This window comes from Pristiophorus japonicus, chromosome 5, assembly GCF_044704955.1.
Source record: "Pristiophorus japonicus isolate sPriJap1 chromosome 5, sPriJap1.hap1, whole genome shotgun sequence".
Lineage (NCBI taxonomy): Eukaryota > Metazoa > Chordata > Chondrichthyes > Pristiophoridae > Pristiophorus > Pristiophorus japonicus.
In genome coordinates, this window is record NC_091981.1 from 221946222 (window position 1) to 221964599 (window position 18378).

Below are 18378 nucleotides of genomic sequence, written 5' to 3' on the forward strand. Positions count from 1 at the left end.
TGTAGGGCGTTCGTGTTCCACTCTACTCTGATTCATAGACCTCGGGAACTACAGGAAGAACTCTACGTAATGCAAAGTTTAGGCTTAAACCCAACTATTAGTTTATTACACAAAAAAACAACTAAAGATTACAACTAAAAATTACAGAACAAGAATTCTTGGAGATTGATTGAAGACATACAATCACCCATCCAGCCAGTTGTTGCTGTTGTCGAGTGTAGGCTCGTGGAGCTAGGGAAGTTGTTGGGTCCCAGCTGCTTGCTTCGTGGCCGTTGTTCCTTTTTGGCCTGTTGTTATGAGGTGTTCCTCTGAGCTGTTGTTCTGAGCTCTTGTTCTCTGCTCTTACATGTATATCCATTTGATTATACAAATCTCCTACTGGGCTGCTTTCAGTTAATCCATCTGGATGAATCTGGATGGCTGTGATGATGGGTTTGGATGGCCACAATTTGCACCTTGTTCTGTGCATGGAATCAACAGAGCAAAAAATAACTCCTTATCTTTTGTGCCCCATAATCCAAAAATGCACGCCTTGTGGGATCCTTTGTTATCCTGCGTTTTTGCAGACCTGTAGTCTCCATAGGGAACTGTTTTTTCCCCTCCGGCCAATTAATCCATGGGCTTCTCTGCTTGATTGTATCAAAACCTTTTGTCTCTATGTTAATTGGGTCTTGCTCCTGACTGCAAAAATTGCATTAATCAGTTATGAGTCGTCACCTGCCCCAGGCTGGCACTCTTTCTCCCTCCCAACAGCCCCACAGGTTTTCTTTTAAACCATTTTAGTCCGTGGCCTCTTGTTGTGCCTTGATCATGAAATGTGTAACCCTTACACTTGGGGGATCCACCACTTAAAAAAAATAATGTTCAATTGCTCCATTTTAAAAACAAAGCTGTGAATAAATGCAATCAAGTACATTTTTTTTGCAACGGAAACCCTAACCGCTTGTATTTAATACTGTGTTCTTGCACATTCCTTAGATACATGTCTCCTTTCTTCTGGAAGGTGGACTTTAGCGAGACGTAGCCAATTGTAAACCAACAAACTGGTTGATTTTACATGTACTATACAAACAAACAGAATATAGAAAATAACACATTCCGCCTGTTAGTGCCCTGAATGAAATGGTTAACTCCCTCCAGCTAATCTGCTCTAACTCCAGGACAAGATGTCCCTCTCTCTTTGCCTGTCTTGTCCTCCAAAGTTCTGGAGACTGTCTGTGCCCTAGCTAGTCTGGAAACCAAAGACTTGACCCGGTCTTAACTCTCTCTGCCTAGCGATGACCAGCTGAGCTGACAATCAAACCTACTGCTATAAATGAAGCCATCCCAACTTATTCACCTGGAATTTCCATAGGAATTGGGGAAATAGTGTAAACAAATAAAAAATGACGCTAATGTTTTCAAACTTTAAAATAATTTTGCATTTGCGCTCCAGGAAAGAAATGGAGTGCAAAATCAAGTGACCCACTTCCTTTCTGGAGTGCAAGAGGCAGCAGGCAAGGCGATACTTGTGCAGTGCTGCACAATGAGTCGTGCATTGCTGCTGCGTTGGAAGACTCCTTCCCTCCCTTAAAGGGAAGGGCCATTGCTGCAGGTTCTGTAAAAGGAGAATTATCTTCTCCTCGATGGCAGCCGTGATCTGGCCCGATCAGCCCGATGCACAGCAGCAGAGTGCCAGGCTGATCGATCGCGGGCAACAAACGGGGGGAAAAAAATCAAACTGAGGATTCAACTTTTTTTTCACTTGCCTCGGCCACCTCGCCTTTAAGCGTCGCCCCTGAAGTGCTCGGCCTCCTGATGAATGCCTCCTGCAGCTGCCAATGTTTTCGCCCAGCGATGCTGCAGTGGGCCGAAACCCAAGTTCGGATCCGGGGCGATGTGCACGGCGATGATGTCACGATCTCTGGGCGAAGTTGATCGGGGCGCAACGCCGTACCGTTGCCACAAACCTCCTATCGAATATGGCGGGAGTCGATCATCTCACCGCGCCTGGTCGGTAAGTTGTTAGCGCTCCCTCCCCCTGGAGCTGATAACGGGAGGCACTAAGGAGGCCAATTTCTAGGTCAAAGTCTCTGAGCTGAATTTAAATTAATAGCAATATCTTAATATAAATTCATCCAAAATCCCTCCTACGCCAACAATCTCGAAACAAGAATGTGAGTTCTTCTTTGGATAGCAAAGACAAGACTGCAGTTTCACTGTGTGGAAAATCTTGTTGTAAACTCATATTGAACCATTCTCAATATGTAGTACATTGTGCTGCACCGTCTGGATATCTGTAAATATATAGGCTGCGATTTTCCCTCCCTTGGTGGGTCCATGGTGGGTGACGTCGCAGCTCTGCTGCCGATTCCATTCCAGCCTCCAACATGACTTTCCTCTGATTGGGCTTATTAAACCTGCCCAGCATGTTTCCCAGGCGAATTGAAGAAAGCAGGTCCGGTGACGTCATTTGATGACGCATCATTAGCCCGTTTCCTTAAAGGGACCAAGTGCAAATTTACTTTGATGTTTGTGCTGTCAGTGTTGAGCTGCTACAAACACTGACAATCATTGCACAAAGGTGCACGGCTGTACCCAGGCTCTCCCATGACTCCATCCATAAGCATATGGAGGGAGTCACAGCACACAGAGACCACCCCAGCAGACCAAGGCAGCCTGGTTGCTCATTGCACAGGAGGACACCAGCGGGAATGTCGTCAGGAGGACCTGGCTGAAGTGGCGCAAACCTTTGAATGATCTCAGTAGATCAAGAAACGTTACTGCAAAGCCACATTTTCAACACTTTACTTTCTTGGGCAGATTCATGTGCACCTTTGGAAGTGGCTTAGCGAGATTGTACTCCCACAATGCTATTGAGTGTGAAAGGAATGGTTTGGGCATTGTAGGGATGCTTTATGTTGTTCGTGTGGGGTGATGCCAACCTGGCACGTCATGTGACAGCTAGGGTGTGGAGCTTCAAGTGAAATAAATGTAGCCATGGTGAGGCCATCCCTGGTGTCCCGGGCAGCAATGTGGTCGGGTGCTAATGCCCTCTGTCCTGTGCAGCATCAGGTGATTGTAGAGGAGGTTGATGGTGTTGTTTGTGCTGCTGGTGTGTCTGGTGATGTTGGTGTTGGGGCTGATCATGGGCAAATTCTGAGGACCAAGGTGAGAATAAAAAGTGCACCGATGCTGATGGAATAGATGGCAGGTGAAATAGAGATGACAGAAGCGATCAGTCAATGGTGGGAGGGGTAATGAGGTCAGAATGGATGGAGACTTGTATAAAGACTTGCAGCTTGATTAATCTAGTGGAAATGCAGTTTAGAGAAGCTAGTGCTTAAGGGAAGATATCTGAATCAGCTGGGAGCTTCGAGTTGACACTTGAAGCTGTCAACTTATCAGTTGATTCAATGGCCACTGATCTTCTGCCTCAGCTTCACAGATGAGGTCTAGGCACAGCAGGAAACTGATGGGAGACTTGTGAAAGTTAAAAAGCTGGGGGGAAAGAAGCATTGTTAAGTGGCTTTAAACAAGCCACTAATGATTTGAACTGGTTCCCCTGCCGCTCAGCATCGGCGGACCCAACATCGGGAAATGCCGGTGTGCATGTTTTGATAGCAGGTTCCCGACCCGATGTCAACCATTTCAAATTTCACAGCTGACCCGCCACCAATCGGGACCGTTGAGCTTTGGCAAAATCGCGGCCATAGCTAAGTAACTACTTCTTGTCTTTTATTTGGAAAAACTATGTTGACAAAATTATAAAACATGTAAAAGGTTAATCGTGGGAAAAAATAGTTTGACGTATGCCCTGTAGAACAATTTTACAATGGAAGTACCTGTGTTGTCGGTGGCTAGGATAAAATTATAGTTTGCACTAAATTAACAATAGACTAAAAATGTACAATCTTTGGACTCCCTTGTGAAACAGTAAAAAAACAATCATTTTGTCACAGTTTGTGAATTGGCTGTACTTGAGTCCAACTGAATCCTTAAAAGTATTTGACATTGTTTACATTTTTATGTCAGTGGTGAATTGTGAGGGTGAGTTTGAATCCTGGGCTCAGATACATTTGTAAGTAGATGGAGATTACTCAAATTAATTTTACTTGAGATTCAAAACAGATGTTGGGTTTCACCTCATCTGGAATGATTATAAAACAATATTTGCATTTATTTTTTCCTTTAAACTTCAATAGTTACAGAGAAGATGCATGAAACAATCTGTGGTCTAGGGATTCTAGCTACATCTATGTTGGGAATTATAAATTATGATAAACATTTGTGATCTGATGCATATTAAATATGTTTACGCTACATTTATGTCTTTTATGTGTTTTTGAACACAGGTCAGGTGATTACTGCTGGTGTCTTTGAAATTTTAAATGGCTATGACTTCAGAAAAGTGCAACGGAGAGTGAGTGGTGAACGGCAGACTGGAGTGGCTCCTGCTGAATACGATGACAACTACCTAGGTGAGACTTGCTAAATGCCTAGCAATAAATAGAACCAAGCACAGTATAAGCGTTCCTTGCAAGGCTAACTTCAAAGATTGTGTTTTGCTGAGAATATAATAAAAGTAGAACTCAGAAGGAGGTCATTCATCCTTTCAAGCTCCCTCTAGTTAGTCACGACAGATCTATCCTGTTCCAACATGAAACTGGTCTTCTTTTATCGACTGCGTTCAGTTTATTAGTCATCATTCCATGCAAAGAACTTTTCAGAATCTATCTTATTTGTTGGCTTTATAATTTGACCAAATCATTTTTGTAATAACATATTGAGCTCTCTCAATCCGCCGTAGCTCAGTGATTGATTGGCCTATTGTCTTTCTTTATACCCTTTATAATGACCTGATATTCTTTGATAGCTACAATGATCAGACTAGATTTATACTTAAATGGCAATTCAATAATCAATAAATATTATTGTCAGTATTACTCCCTTGAATTTATGCTTCGTTCCTCTTGCACGATACATTCTGTTTCCTTGACAATTGCTGTTTTGTGCAATGGAGAGACTTTTCATGACTGATGTATCATCAGACCCAAGTATTTCTACTCTTCTAACCTGCATGACTCAACGTCATCATCATAGGCAGTTCCTTGAAGCGAGGATGGCTTGCTTCCACGCCAAAAAGGAATGAGTTCACAGGTGTTTCAATGAAGGACCTAATATTCCAGATCCTGAACTACATCTTGGAGGATGGAAGATGCCTGTGCTTGGACTTTTTTAACGTGCGGTGGCCATTGCACACCAGCCACCACACAGGCTTGACAGAGCTAGGTTTTGCTCCAGTTACAACGATTACTCAAGGTGCCTGGAGACCAGCTCTGCTGCACGGACCTAGCGCGCACACATACAGCAATGTGGGCTGGCTCGTGCTACCCCTGGGCCCTCGCCTCTTCTGGGCCCCAGACTCGCGCCTCTCCTGGGCCCCGGTCATTTCCATCTGCAAACTCTTGCCGCTCCTTCGCCCCTCCTGCTGTGCCTGCCCACACTGCAATCAGCGACCTGACTTCGCAGCTGTTGCCCTCCTGCAGTGGTATGCCCCTGCACGCTGCTCCCTCTGATGGTCCCGGCCTGCTGATGGTCTTGCAGGCCAGGACCACGCCGATTTCCGGGCCGCCGCACGCTGTTCCCTCTAATGCAGCCTTTCAATCACAGTAGATTTATATGACTATACCCACACTGAGTACTTGTGTTTAATGTGTAATAACTAACATTTATCAGTAAAATATTGAATGTCATCTGCCATTCATCGTCCAGGTGCCTCTGTTCATCCCTTTGTTAATGTGGTTAAAGTACCTCTGTCAAGGTCATTAATAAATATTACAAAATCATCATCATAGGCAGTCTCTCGGAGTCGAGAATGACTTGTATTACAAGAAGCCAGAGGTCACAATGAGACTTTACCAGTCATAACTATTCTAGTTAAACAATACGATTTCATAACTAGTTACATATTCATAACTAGTATCCGTTTTCCATTGTGAAGCAAAGGTTCTATCCAGTTCTGCTTAACGTTTTTGATTACATAAGCTTTTAATGTTCCTATGTAGTTGGTACAATACCTTGTCAAATGCTTTCTAAAGAGCAAGATGTAAAACATAAAATACATTTCCTTCAATCATCATTTTTTAAAAAATTGGATTTGCTAGTACTGGTCTCCAACTGTGAAGTCTCAGTTTGGGGAAACTAGTTAATACAGGGTTTAGGTAGATCCTACAAAGTGATTGTGCCATAAATAAAATCAGCAAAGGAAACTTATGCTGTGTGAACCTTTTGGGGTATCAAAAGAAACATTATTGCCCACCTGAGGCTCAAGCTGTAAATCAAAAACCCACCACATTAAAACGATCTACATTTAATAAGCAATACATTCAAAGGCACAGCTTTTTCATTTACACAGCAAAGTTACTGGCATTGGTGCAGCTAAGCAGACACAGCTGCTACTTGTTACTTGTTGAATTGAATTCATTGTACTCATTGTGAGTTGACATGTATTAATGGTATTTTTTTTTACTTCAAGTGTTGAACCTAGTCAGATATGACAGTGCATGTGGATGCCTTCAACACAATACTTAGAATACATAAATGGACAAAATGAAATCAAAGTTTTATTTGTTGGTATTGAGGGGAACCTAAATAGGTTAGAAAGCTCAAAACTCAGCATTTCCAAGACAGAAACCATTTGAAATGCAATCGTAACAAATCTGGGAGCTAATACACACAACTTTATTAAAAAAAATACTGTTGAAACCAACAGCCTATTGTGGAAGGCAGGTACTGCATCTGTGCTAAACTATAAAATCACAAGAATTTTGCTAGCGATACATAACTGATTCATTGACGAGCCTTTTCAGACCAATTGTGAATGCACAGACGAGCCAATTATACTCTTCCTTCCTTCTCCCTTTCCTGAAGAAGTTGACTCTTTGCTGGGGTATGCTTCCTGCTGGGGTATGCTTCCATCAATGCTGATTATTCTGAGGACCCCACCCCAGTTGCTATTCATAATGTGTGAATTGGCACATCATGTGTTGTAGCAGAGGGCATCACAGTCAGTTCCAATCCTCCCCTCACCTGACTTACCTGTGCACACCGACAGCAGGGGTTGTTGGATAGAAGTCAGGAATGGGAACTCCAGCCAATGTTTTTAATTATCCACCCCTTCCCCCAGAACATAGAGGGCGCTGAGGCACCTTGTATCCCTACTACTGCCCTGGCTCAGGTCGGCTAACTCGGCATAGTCCAGTAATCATGCCTTGAAGCCTCCTGCCTTGTATGGCTCAATTACTCACTGTTTTATCCAGCTGAACCATTTAGCTCTATTTTACTCGCAGAGGAGCTCCATTTTACTCGCTCAGATTCATATCATGTGACAAACTTCAGTCTATAGTTTATCTTCCAATAACCATACATTGTTATGAAGTAAAAGCTTCAACATGAAAGTACATTTTCCATCTATATAATGTATTCAAATTCTTATGTGGGTGCGATGGGAATTCAAATCTAAAAATGTCCCTACTTTACGAGCCATGATTTCCTTTCATAGAAACATAGAAACATAGAGAATAGGTGCAGGAGCAGGCCATTCGTCCCTTCAACCCTGCACCGTCATTCAATATGATCATGGCTGATCATGCAACTTCAGTACCCCACTCCCATACCCCCTGATCCCCTTAGCCATAAGGACCACATCTAACTCCCTCTTGAATATATCCAACGAACTGGACTCAACAATTTTTTGTGGTAGAGAATTCCACAGGTTCACCACTCTCTGGGTGAAAAGGTTTCTCCTCATCTCGGTCCTAAATGGCTTACCCCTTATCCTTAGATTGTGATCCCAGGTTCTGGACTTCCCCAACATCAGGAACATTCTTCCTGCATCTAACCTGCCCAGTCCCGTCATAATTTTATATGTTTCTATGAGATCCCCTCTAATTCTTCTAAATTCCAGAGAATATAACCTAGCCGATCCAGTCTTTCTTCATATGTCAATCCTGCCATCCCTGGAATCAGTCTGGTGAACCTTCGCTGCACTCCCTCAATAGCAAGCATGTTCTTCCTCAGATTAGGAGACCAAAACTGCACACAATACTCAAGGTGTGGTCTCACCAAGGCCCTGTACAACTGCAGTAAGACTTCCCTGCACCTATACTCAAATCATTCTGCTATGAAGGCCAGCATGCCATTTGCTTTCTTTACTGCCTGCTGTACCTGCATGCCTGCCTTCAATGACTGATGTACCATGACACCCAGGTCTCGTTGCACCTCCCCTTTTACTAATCTATAACCATTCAGATAATAATCTGCTTTCCTGTTTTTGCAACCAAAGTGGATAACGTCATATTTATCCACATTATACTGCATCTGCCATACATTTGCCCATTCACCTAATCTGTCCAAGTCATTCTGCAGCCTCTTAGCATCCTCCTCACAGCATACACTGCCACCCACCTGCAAACTTGGAGATATTACATTCAATTCCTTCGTCTAAATCATTAATGTATATTGTAAATAGCTGGGGTCCCAGCACTGAACCTTGCGGCACCCCACTAGTCACTGCCTGCCATTCTGAAAAGGACCCGTTTATTCCCACTCTTTGCTTCCTGTCTGCCAAGCCGTTCTGTATCCACGTCAATACATTACCCCCAATACCCATGTGCTTTAATTTTGTACACAAATCTCTTGTGTGGGACCTTGTCAAAAGCTTTTTGAAAGTCCAAATACACCACATCCACTGGTTCTCCCTCATCCACTCTACTAGTTACATCCTCAAAAAATTCTAGAAGATTTGTCAAGCATGATTTCCCTTTCATAAATCCATGCTGACTTGGACCAATCCTGTCACTACTTTCCAAATGCGCTGCTATTACATCTTTAATAATTGATTCCAGCATTTTCCCCACCACCGATGTCAGGCTAACCGGTCTATAATTCCCCGTTTTCTCTCCTCCTTTTTTAAAAAGTGGGGTTACATTAGCTACCCTCCAATCCTTAGGAACTGGTCCAGAGTCCATGGAATTTTGGAAAATGACCACCAATGCATCTACTATTTCTAGGGCCACTTCCTTAAGTACTCTGGGATGCAGACTATCAGACCCTGGGGATTTATTGGCCTTCAGTCCTATCAGTTTCCCTAACACTATTTCCTGACTAATAAGGATTTCCCTCAGTTCCTCCTTCCCACTCGACCCTCGGTCCCCTAATATTTTCGGGAGGTTATTCGTGTCTTCCTTAGTGAAGATAGAACCAAAGTATTTGTTCAATTGGTCTGCCATTTCCTTGTTCCCATTATGAATTCACCTGATTCTGAATGCAAGGGACCTACATTAGTCTTCACTAATCTTTTTCTCTTCACATATCTATAGAAGCTTTTGCCGTCAGTTTTTATGTTCCCTGCAAGCTTACTCTCATACTTTATTTTCCCCTCCTAATTAAACACTTAATCCTCCTCTGCTGAATTCTAAATTTCTCCCAGTCCTCAGGTTTGCTGTTTTTTCTGGCCAATTTATATGCCTCTTCCTTGGATTTAACACTATTCCTAATTTCCCTTGTTAGCCACGATTGTGCCACCTTTCCTGTTTTATTTTTACGCCAGACAGGGATGTACAATAGTTGTAATTCATCCATGTGATATTTAAATGTTTGCCATTCCTTATCTACCATCAACCCTTTAAGTATCATTCGCCAGTCTATCCTAGCCAAATCACGTCTCATACCATCGAAGTTATCTTTCTTTAAGTGCAGGACCCTTGTCTCTGAATTAACTGTGTCACTCTCCATCTTAATGAAGAATTCTATCATGTTATGGTCACTCTTCCCCAAGGGGCCATGCACAACCAGATTGCTAATTAATTCCCTCTCATTACACAAGACTCAGTCTAGGATGGCCTGCTCTCTAGTTGGTTCCTCGACATATTGGTCTAGAAAACCATCTCTTATACACTCCAGGAAATCCTCCTCCACAGTATTGCTACCAGTATGGTTAGCCCAATCAATATGTAGTTTAAAATCACCCATGATAAATGCTGTACCCTTATTGCATGCATCCCTAATTTCCTGTTTGATGCCACCCCCAACCTCCCTACTACTGTTGGTGGTCTGTACACAACTCCCACTAATGTTTTCTGCCCTTTGGTGTTTCGCAGCTCTACCTATATAGATTCCACATCATCCAAGCTAATGTCCTTCCTTGCTATTGCGTAAACCTCCTCTTTAACTATTAACGCTACCCCACCTCCTTTTCCCTCCTGTCCTGCCACTAGTTAATACTTTACTTGGATTTCTAAGGCAAATCTGAACAGTGCTCGGTCATATCACCCCTCAAAATGCTTTCTTAAGTTACTGAAATTTTTAGTGTCCAAAATAAAGCTTTAAATAAAACATAAAAATTTTTAAAAAAATGCATATTTCAAAATCACATGATTGCATTTATCTATTCAATTGTGTTGTTTAATGCGAGCATTACTTGAAGGTTTTGGCTGATCCCAAAAGCCTGGACTTGGACTTAATATTTTCACCCAGAACTGTGATTCTGTTAACTGAATGGAGATCAGGCAGTCTGAACATGTGCAGTGTACCCAGTTTCCCCGGGTTGCATCGTTGGCCTAGAAATCCCGGTCCTCTGGTTCCCACGGACGCCCGACAGAAAAAGGTAAAAAAGATGCGTAGCTACCTGTTCCTGCTGTGCCCACCAGTGGTCCCGATCCTGACGCATCCTCTCCCTGTGTATAGGAGCGCGTGCACGTCGGGACGTCCATATGCTGGAGCTGGAGTCACATGGATCTGGGCAGCCAATCGCGGTACAGTATTTTCTCATTCATAATAACGGGAACTCCGTAAGTAGAAGTTCTCACTATTATGATTGTGAAACATCCCCTCAAACATCAAAACACAAATTAAAAAATACACCATACATTTAAGACTAATTTAAATTAAAGTTAATAAATGTCTTATAAAAAATATATATATATTCCTGATTCTTTTAAAAGTTTTTAAATTATGGTTTAAAATAAACTTACCTTAGTGGGAAGGGTTTTTAACATAAAAATATGTTTTTAAAATTTTATTTTACTATGTTTTTGTATGTTTTAAAACCCTTACGCCTGAAAAAGTATGGTTTACTCCTGCTTTTACTAGGCATAAGAGTTTTCAGGACATCTGGGCAAGATATGGGTAAATACCACAATCTTGCTCATGCGAATGTCCTCGCTGCCGAGATGCATTAAAGCCGGTTTTCAGCGCATGCACGTTGTGCGCTGAAAACCGGCTTTTGCGATGCCTTCCCGGTTCCGTACACACTCCGTATGGACTCAGGGAGGCCGGGATTTCTAGGCCAATATCATTTAGTCAGTTGAACATTTTTCTTCCCTATATATTCTGTAAATTTAATAAAGCTATACTTCTCTTTGCATGGTCAAGGAATGTCATTGGAATTCACCTCAACATTTTAAGTTAACCATTTTATACCAATAATTAACATATTTGTCAATATAGATAATGAGGCTAAGCTTGTGAGATAACATCTTTGATGCTCTAGTAGGAGAGCAGGAGAACCCTCGAGGAACTCCAGGGCCATAAAGTTTTGTGTCAGGAATATACCTCAGGGTGTAGGAAAATAATGGTGGGGCAAAAAAAATCATGATTGGCAAAACAGTTTAAACACATTTCTCACAAAATTATTTCAAATCCTTTCAGCAACCATATTGCTTAATCACCTACTCTTGTGTATACTTACAAAAAATATTTACAACAGAATAAATATATCACAAAAGAAACAAATGCTTGCTCATACACGTACCATCAAATATTTTCTCTCCATATTCCATGAAGACCAAGGCCAATAACAGACCAGATATGAAATGACAGTTAGACCAGAAATCAGAACCCACCATGTACCTCCCTCCAATGCAACACCCTCGCCACTTCCCCAAACCTGCTGGGCGCAAAGTCCTCTGATCCCGATCAGCTCCCTTCTCACAACCAGGTTGCATGTCCCACTCACATGCTCCCTATTTTGTTATTTTTTTTCAACGCCATGGGAGACTCCTAATATTGTTATTTTTTCTCTACAATTTTTATAGTGGGAGCCATATCAATATCTTTAAACCTCATGACAATATCGCTATTAAACCTAATTTCAAAACTACAACTCCTAATTTCAACATGTCCAGCAAGACTTCCAATATCCTTCACCATAGATTTTCATTCTAATTATCAGGTCTATTATATTCTATACATTCTACTTTCCGCAATATAATGCTGCTGTCATTATAAATAAAATGGACAGAACTGTCAACTTTGGCGAGGGCATAAAACTGCTGGTGGTATTTGTTATATATGTAAACTTGTATTTACTCTGTACAGCCACCAGAGTGCTCATCCCCTGGAGTCCCGAGGGATCCCATAATCCTCTGGGAGCACAGGTATTTAAGGAGGCCTCACAGGTTGGAGAGGCACTCTGGAGACCTGCAATAAAAGATTAAGGTCACACTTTACTTTGAGCTCACAGTGTTCAGTCTGACTCTTTCTCCATACATAACAACTGGCGATGAGATACAGGTAGCGAACCCAAAGATGCAGAGAACAATGGGCATCCTGGAGAAATTCTCGAGGGAGATGATTGGGAAACTTTTGTGGAGCGACTCGACCAATACTTCATGGCCAACGAGCTAGATGGGGACGAGAACACTGCCAAATGAAGGCCGATCCTCCTCACCATTTGTAGGGCACCAACATATGGCCTCATGAAGAATCTGCTCACTCCAGCAAAACCCACAGAGAGATCGTACGATGATTTGTGCACACTGGACCGAGAGCATTTGAACCCGAAGGAAAACGTTCTGATGGCGAGGTACCAGTTCTACACCTACAAAAGGACTGAAGGCCAGGAAGTGGCGAATTATGTTGCCATGCTAAGACACCTTGCAGGACATTGCAAATTTGAAGGATATTTGGAGCACATGCTTAGAGACTTTTTCGTACTTGGCATTGGCCACGAAATCATACTTCGCAAACTTTTGACTGTAGCGACACCAACCTTGAGTAAGGCCGTAGCAATAGCCCAGGCGTTCATTGCCACCAGTGATAATACGAAGCAAATCTCTCAGCACACGAGTGCTGCTACAAGTACTGTGAACGAAGTGATGTTGTTTTCAAATCGCAGTGTATAGGGTAGGTCACACATGCCTGCAGCTGCACGCCCGCAGATGTCTGAGTCCATCATCAAGGGTGATGAATGCAAGGCCATTAACACCTTGTTGGCGCTGCGGGGGGTGATCATCATTTCCATTCATGCCAATTCAAAGGTTATGTTTGCAAGGAGTGTGAAATGGGACACCTCCAACGTATGTGTAGGCGAGCTGCTAATCCTGTTGAACCTGCAAACCACCATGTTGCAGAGGAGGACAGATCCACAGAGGATCACGACGAACCAGAGCCTCAGACCGAGGAGGCAGAGGTACATGGGGTGCACACATTCACCACGAATTGTCCCCCGATAATGCTGAATGTTGAACTAAATGGACTCCCGGTGTCAATGGAACTGGACACGGGCGCGAGCCAGTCCATCATGGGCCAAAAGAGTTTTGAAAGATTGTGGTGCAAAAAGGCCTTAAGGCCAGTCTTAACTCCAATTCGTATGAAGCTAAGAACTTACACAAAAGAACTGATTCCCGTAATCGGCAGTGCTACCGTAAAGGTCTCCTACGATGGAGCGGTGCACAAGCTATCACTCTGGGTGGTACCAGGCGATAGCCCCACACTGCTCGGCAGGAGCCGGCTGGGAAAGATACGCTGGAACTGGGACCACGTCCGAGCACTATTGTCCGCTGACGACACTCCATGTGCCCAGGTCTTAAACAAGTTCCCTTCGCTGTTCGAACCAGGCATCGAGAAATTCCAAGGGGCAAAAGTGAAGATCCACCTAATTCCGGGGGTACGACCCATCCATCAAAGGCGAGAGCAGTACCATACATGATGAGAGAAAGGGTAGAGATCGAGCTAGACCGGCTGCAACGAGAGGGCAACCTTTTACTGATCTAGTTCTACGAGTGGGCCAGCCCGATCGTTCCTCAAGGGAGACGGCACCGTCAGAATCTGTGGCGATTACAAAGTAAATATTAATCGTTTCTCCCTGCAGGACCAATACCCACTACCAAAGGCCGATGACCTCTTTGCAACGTGGCGGGAGGAAAGACGTTCACGAAGCTGGATCTGACTTCAGCCTACATGACGCAGAAACTGGAGGAATCATTGAAAGGCCTCACCTGCATCAACACGCGCAAAGGTCTTTTTATTTATAACAGGTGCCCGTTTGGAATTCGATCAGCGGCGGCGATATTCCAGAGAAACATGGAAAGCTTACTGAAGTCGGTCCCGCACACCGTGGTCTTCCAGGACGACATCTTGGTCACAGGTCGGAACATAGTCGAGCACCTGCAGAACCTGGAGGAGGTTCTTAGTCGACACAACCGCGTGGGGCTCAGGTTAAAATGCTCGAAGTGCATTTTCCTGGTGCCTGAAGTGGAGTTCTTGGGAAGGAGGATTGCGGTGGACGGCATCAGGCCCACCAACGCGAAGACAGAGGCAATCGAGAACGCACCGAGGCCACAGAACATGATGGAGCTACTTTGGTAACTTCTTACTAGGTCTCAGCACACTGTTAGAACCACTACATGTCTTACTACGAAAAGGGAACGAATGGGTTTGGGGCAAAAGCCAAGAAAATGTCTTTGTAAAAGTGAGAAAATTGTTATGCTCAAACAAATTGCTTGTGTTGTATGATCCATGTAAGCGTTTGGTACTAGCATGTGATGCGTCCTCATATGGCGTCGGGTGTGTATTGCAACAAGCTAATGATTTTGTGAAACTGCAACCGGTTCCTTATGCATCCAGGAGTCTGTCTAAGGCTGAGAGAGCCTATAACATGATTGAGAAAGAAGCGTTAGCATGTGTCTATGGGGTAAAGGAAATGCATCAATACCTGCTTGGGCTAAAATTCGAATTGGAAACTGAACATAAGCCACTAATATCCCTGTTTTCCGAGAGTAAAGGGATAAATACCAACGTATCGGCACACATCCAGAGATGGGCGCTCATGTTGTCCGCATACAATTACTCCATCCGCCACAGGCCAGGCACAGAAAACTGCGCCGATGCTCTCAGTAGGCTGCCATTGCCCACCACGGGGGGTGGAAATGGCACAGCCCGAAGATTTAGCCATGGTTATGGAAGCATTTGAGAGTGAGCAATCACCCGTCACTGCCCAGCAGATCAAAACCTGGGCGAGCCAGGGCCCCTTATTATCCCTAGTCAAAAGCTGTGTGCTTCACGGGAGCTGGTCCAGTGTCCCAGTGGAAATGCAGGAAGAGATAAAGCTGATCCAGCAGCGCAAAGATGAAATGTCTATACAGGCAGACTGCCTTCTGTGGGACAATCGAGTAGTGGTTCCCAAGAAGGGCAGAGACACCTTCATCAATGACCTCCATAGTACCCACCCAGGCATCGTAATGATGAAAACGATAGCCAGATCCCACTTGTGGTGGCCCGGTATCGATGCAGACTTAGAGTACTGCGTTCACAGATGTAATACATACTTGAAGTTAAGTAATGTGCCCAGCGAGGCGCCGCTAAGTTTATGGTCTTGGCCCTCCAAATCGTGGCCTGGGGTACACGTCGACTCTGCAGGCCCGTTCTTGGGTAAAATGTTCCTTGTGGTTGTAGACACGTACTCCAAGTGGATTGAATGTGAGATAATCCCATAATCCCTTGGGAGCACAGGCATTTAAGGAGGCCTCACAGGTTGGAGAGGCACTCTGGAGACCTGCAATAAAAGACTACGGTCACACTTCACTTTGAGCTCACAGTGTTCAGTCTGACTCTTTCTCCATACATAACAGTATTGGATCAGCTGCCCATTGTACACCGCTCGATTTTTCTTTTCCAATGCACTTCAAAAGAAAGGAAAATAAGTACAATCGCATGTTCCATGTAAGGTTGCCTTCTTATTTTTGACAAATAAAACATAATGCGACAGGTTGTTAATGGATTAGGGGATGGAAACATAAGAACATAAGAAATAGGAGCAGGAGTAGGCCATTTGGCCTCTCAAGCCTGCACCGCCATTCAATAAGATCATGGCTGATCTGATCATGGACTCAGCTCCACTTCCCTGCCCGCTCCCCACAACCCTTTACTCCCTTATCGCTCAAAAATCTGTCTATCTCCACCTTAAATATATTCAATGACCCAGCCTCCACAGCTCTCTGGGGCAGAGAATTCCATTGATTTACAACCCACTGAGGGAAGAAATTTCTCCTCATCTCAGTTTTAAATGGACGGCCCCTTATTCTAAGACTACGTCCCCTAATTTTAGTTTCCCCTATGAGTGGAAATATCCTCTCTGCATCCAACTTGTCGAGCCCCCTCATTATCTTACATGTTTCGATAAGATCGTCTCACATTCTTCTAAATTCCAATGTGTATAGGACCAACCTAGTCAACCTATCCTCATAAGTCAACTGCCTCATCTCTGGAAGCAACCTAGTGAACCTTTGCTGAACAGCCTCCAATGCAATTATATCCTTCCTTAATACGGAGACCAAAACTGTATGCAGTACTCTAGGTGTGGCCTCACCAATACCCTGTACAGTTGTAGCAGGACATCTTTGCTTTTATACTCTATCTCCCTTGCAATAAAGGCCAACATTCCATTTGCCTTCCTGATTACTTGCTGTACCTGCATACTAACTTCTTGTGTTTCACGCACAAGGACCTCCAGATCTCTCTGTACTTTGTAGTTGCAGCACTTTGCAATTCTTCTCCATTTAAATTATAATTTGCTTTTCTTTTATTTCTGCCAAAGTGGATAACCTCACATTTTCTCACATTATATTCCATCTGCCAAAGTTTTGCCCACTCACTTAGCCTGTCTATATCCCTTTGCAGATTTTTTGTATCCTCACAATTTGCTTTCCCACCCATTTTTGTATCATCAGCAAACTTGGCTACATGACACTCAGTCCCTTCATCCAAATCATTAATATAGACTGTAAATAGTTGAGGGCCCAGCACCCATCCCTGCGGCACCCCATTAGTTACTGTTTGCCAACCGGAAAATGACTCATTTATCCTGACTCTCTGTTTTCTGTTAGTTAACCAATCCTCTATCCATGCTAATATATTACTCCCAACCCCGTGTGCTTTTATCTTGTGCAGTAACACCTTATGTGGCACCTTATCGAATGCCTTCTGGTTCCCCCTTATCCACCCTGCTCGTTACATCCTCAAAAAACTTCAGTAGAATTATCAAACATGATTATCCTTTCATAAAACTATGCTGACTCTGCTTTATTGAATCATGCTTTTCCAAATGTCCCGCTACTGCTTCCTTAATAATGGACTCCAGCATTTTCCCAACGACAGATGTTAAGCTAACTGGTCTATAGTTTCCTGCTTTTTGTCTACCTTCTTTTTTAAATAGTGGTGTTACATTTGCGTTTTTCCAATCTGCTGGGACCGCCCCAGAATCCAGGGAATTTTGGTAGATTACAACCAATGCATCCACTATCTCTGCACCCAGTTCTCCTGGGACCCTAGGACGTAAGGCATTAGGTCCAGGGGACTTGTCCACCTTTAGTCCCATTATTTTACCAATACTACTTCATTAGTGATAGTGATTGTATTAAATTACTCCCTCCCTGTAGCCCCATGATTTAGTATCTTCTACTGTGAAGACTGATATAAAATATTTGTTCAATGTCTCTGCCATTTCCCTGTTCTCCATTATTAATTCCCCAATCTCATCCTCTAGAGGACCAACATTTACTTTAGCCAATCTTTTCCTTTTTATGTACCTGTAGAAACTCCTACTATCTGTTTTTATATTTCGTGCTAGTTTACTTTCATAATCTATCTTCACTCTGTTTATCATTTTTTTAGTCGTTCTCTGCTGGCTTTTAAAAATTTCCCAATCCTCTGGTCTCCCAATAGTCTTGGCCACATTGTATGCTTTTGTTTTCAATTTGATACCCTCCCTTATTTCCTTAGTTACCATAGATGGTTATCCCTTCTCTTACAGTCTTTTCTTCTCATTGGGATATATTTTTGTTGCGAGTTATGAAATAGCTCCTTAAATGTCTGCCACTGCTCATCAACCGTCCCATTCTTTAGTCTATTTTCTTTGTCCACTTTAGCCAACTCTGCCCTGATACCTTTGTAGTCTCCTTTATTTAAGCTTAGGACCCTGGTTTGAGAACCAACTTTCTCACCCTCCAACATAATTTGAAATTCAACCATATTATGGTCACTCATTCCCAGAGAATCTTTTACTATGAGATCATTTAGTAATCCTGCCTCATTACACAATACTAGGTCTAAGATAGC

General features: G+C 43.3%; 1 protein-coding gene across 1 annotated transcript in view; it reads left to right on the forward strand.

Annotated features, from left to right (window-relative positions):
- itga8 (integrin, alpha 8) overlaps positions 1–18378 on the forward strand; it is a 352157-nt gene that overhangs the window by 35850 nt on the left and 297929 nt on the right. Inside the window, exon 7 of the mRNA XM_070881330.1 lies at positions 4335–4460. Coding sequence (XP_070737431.1) covers positions 4335–4460 — 126 coding nt within the window. The remainder of the gene's footprint in view (positions 1–4334; positions 4461–18378) is intronic.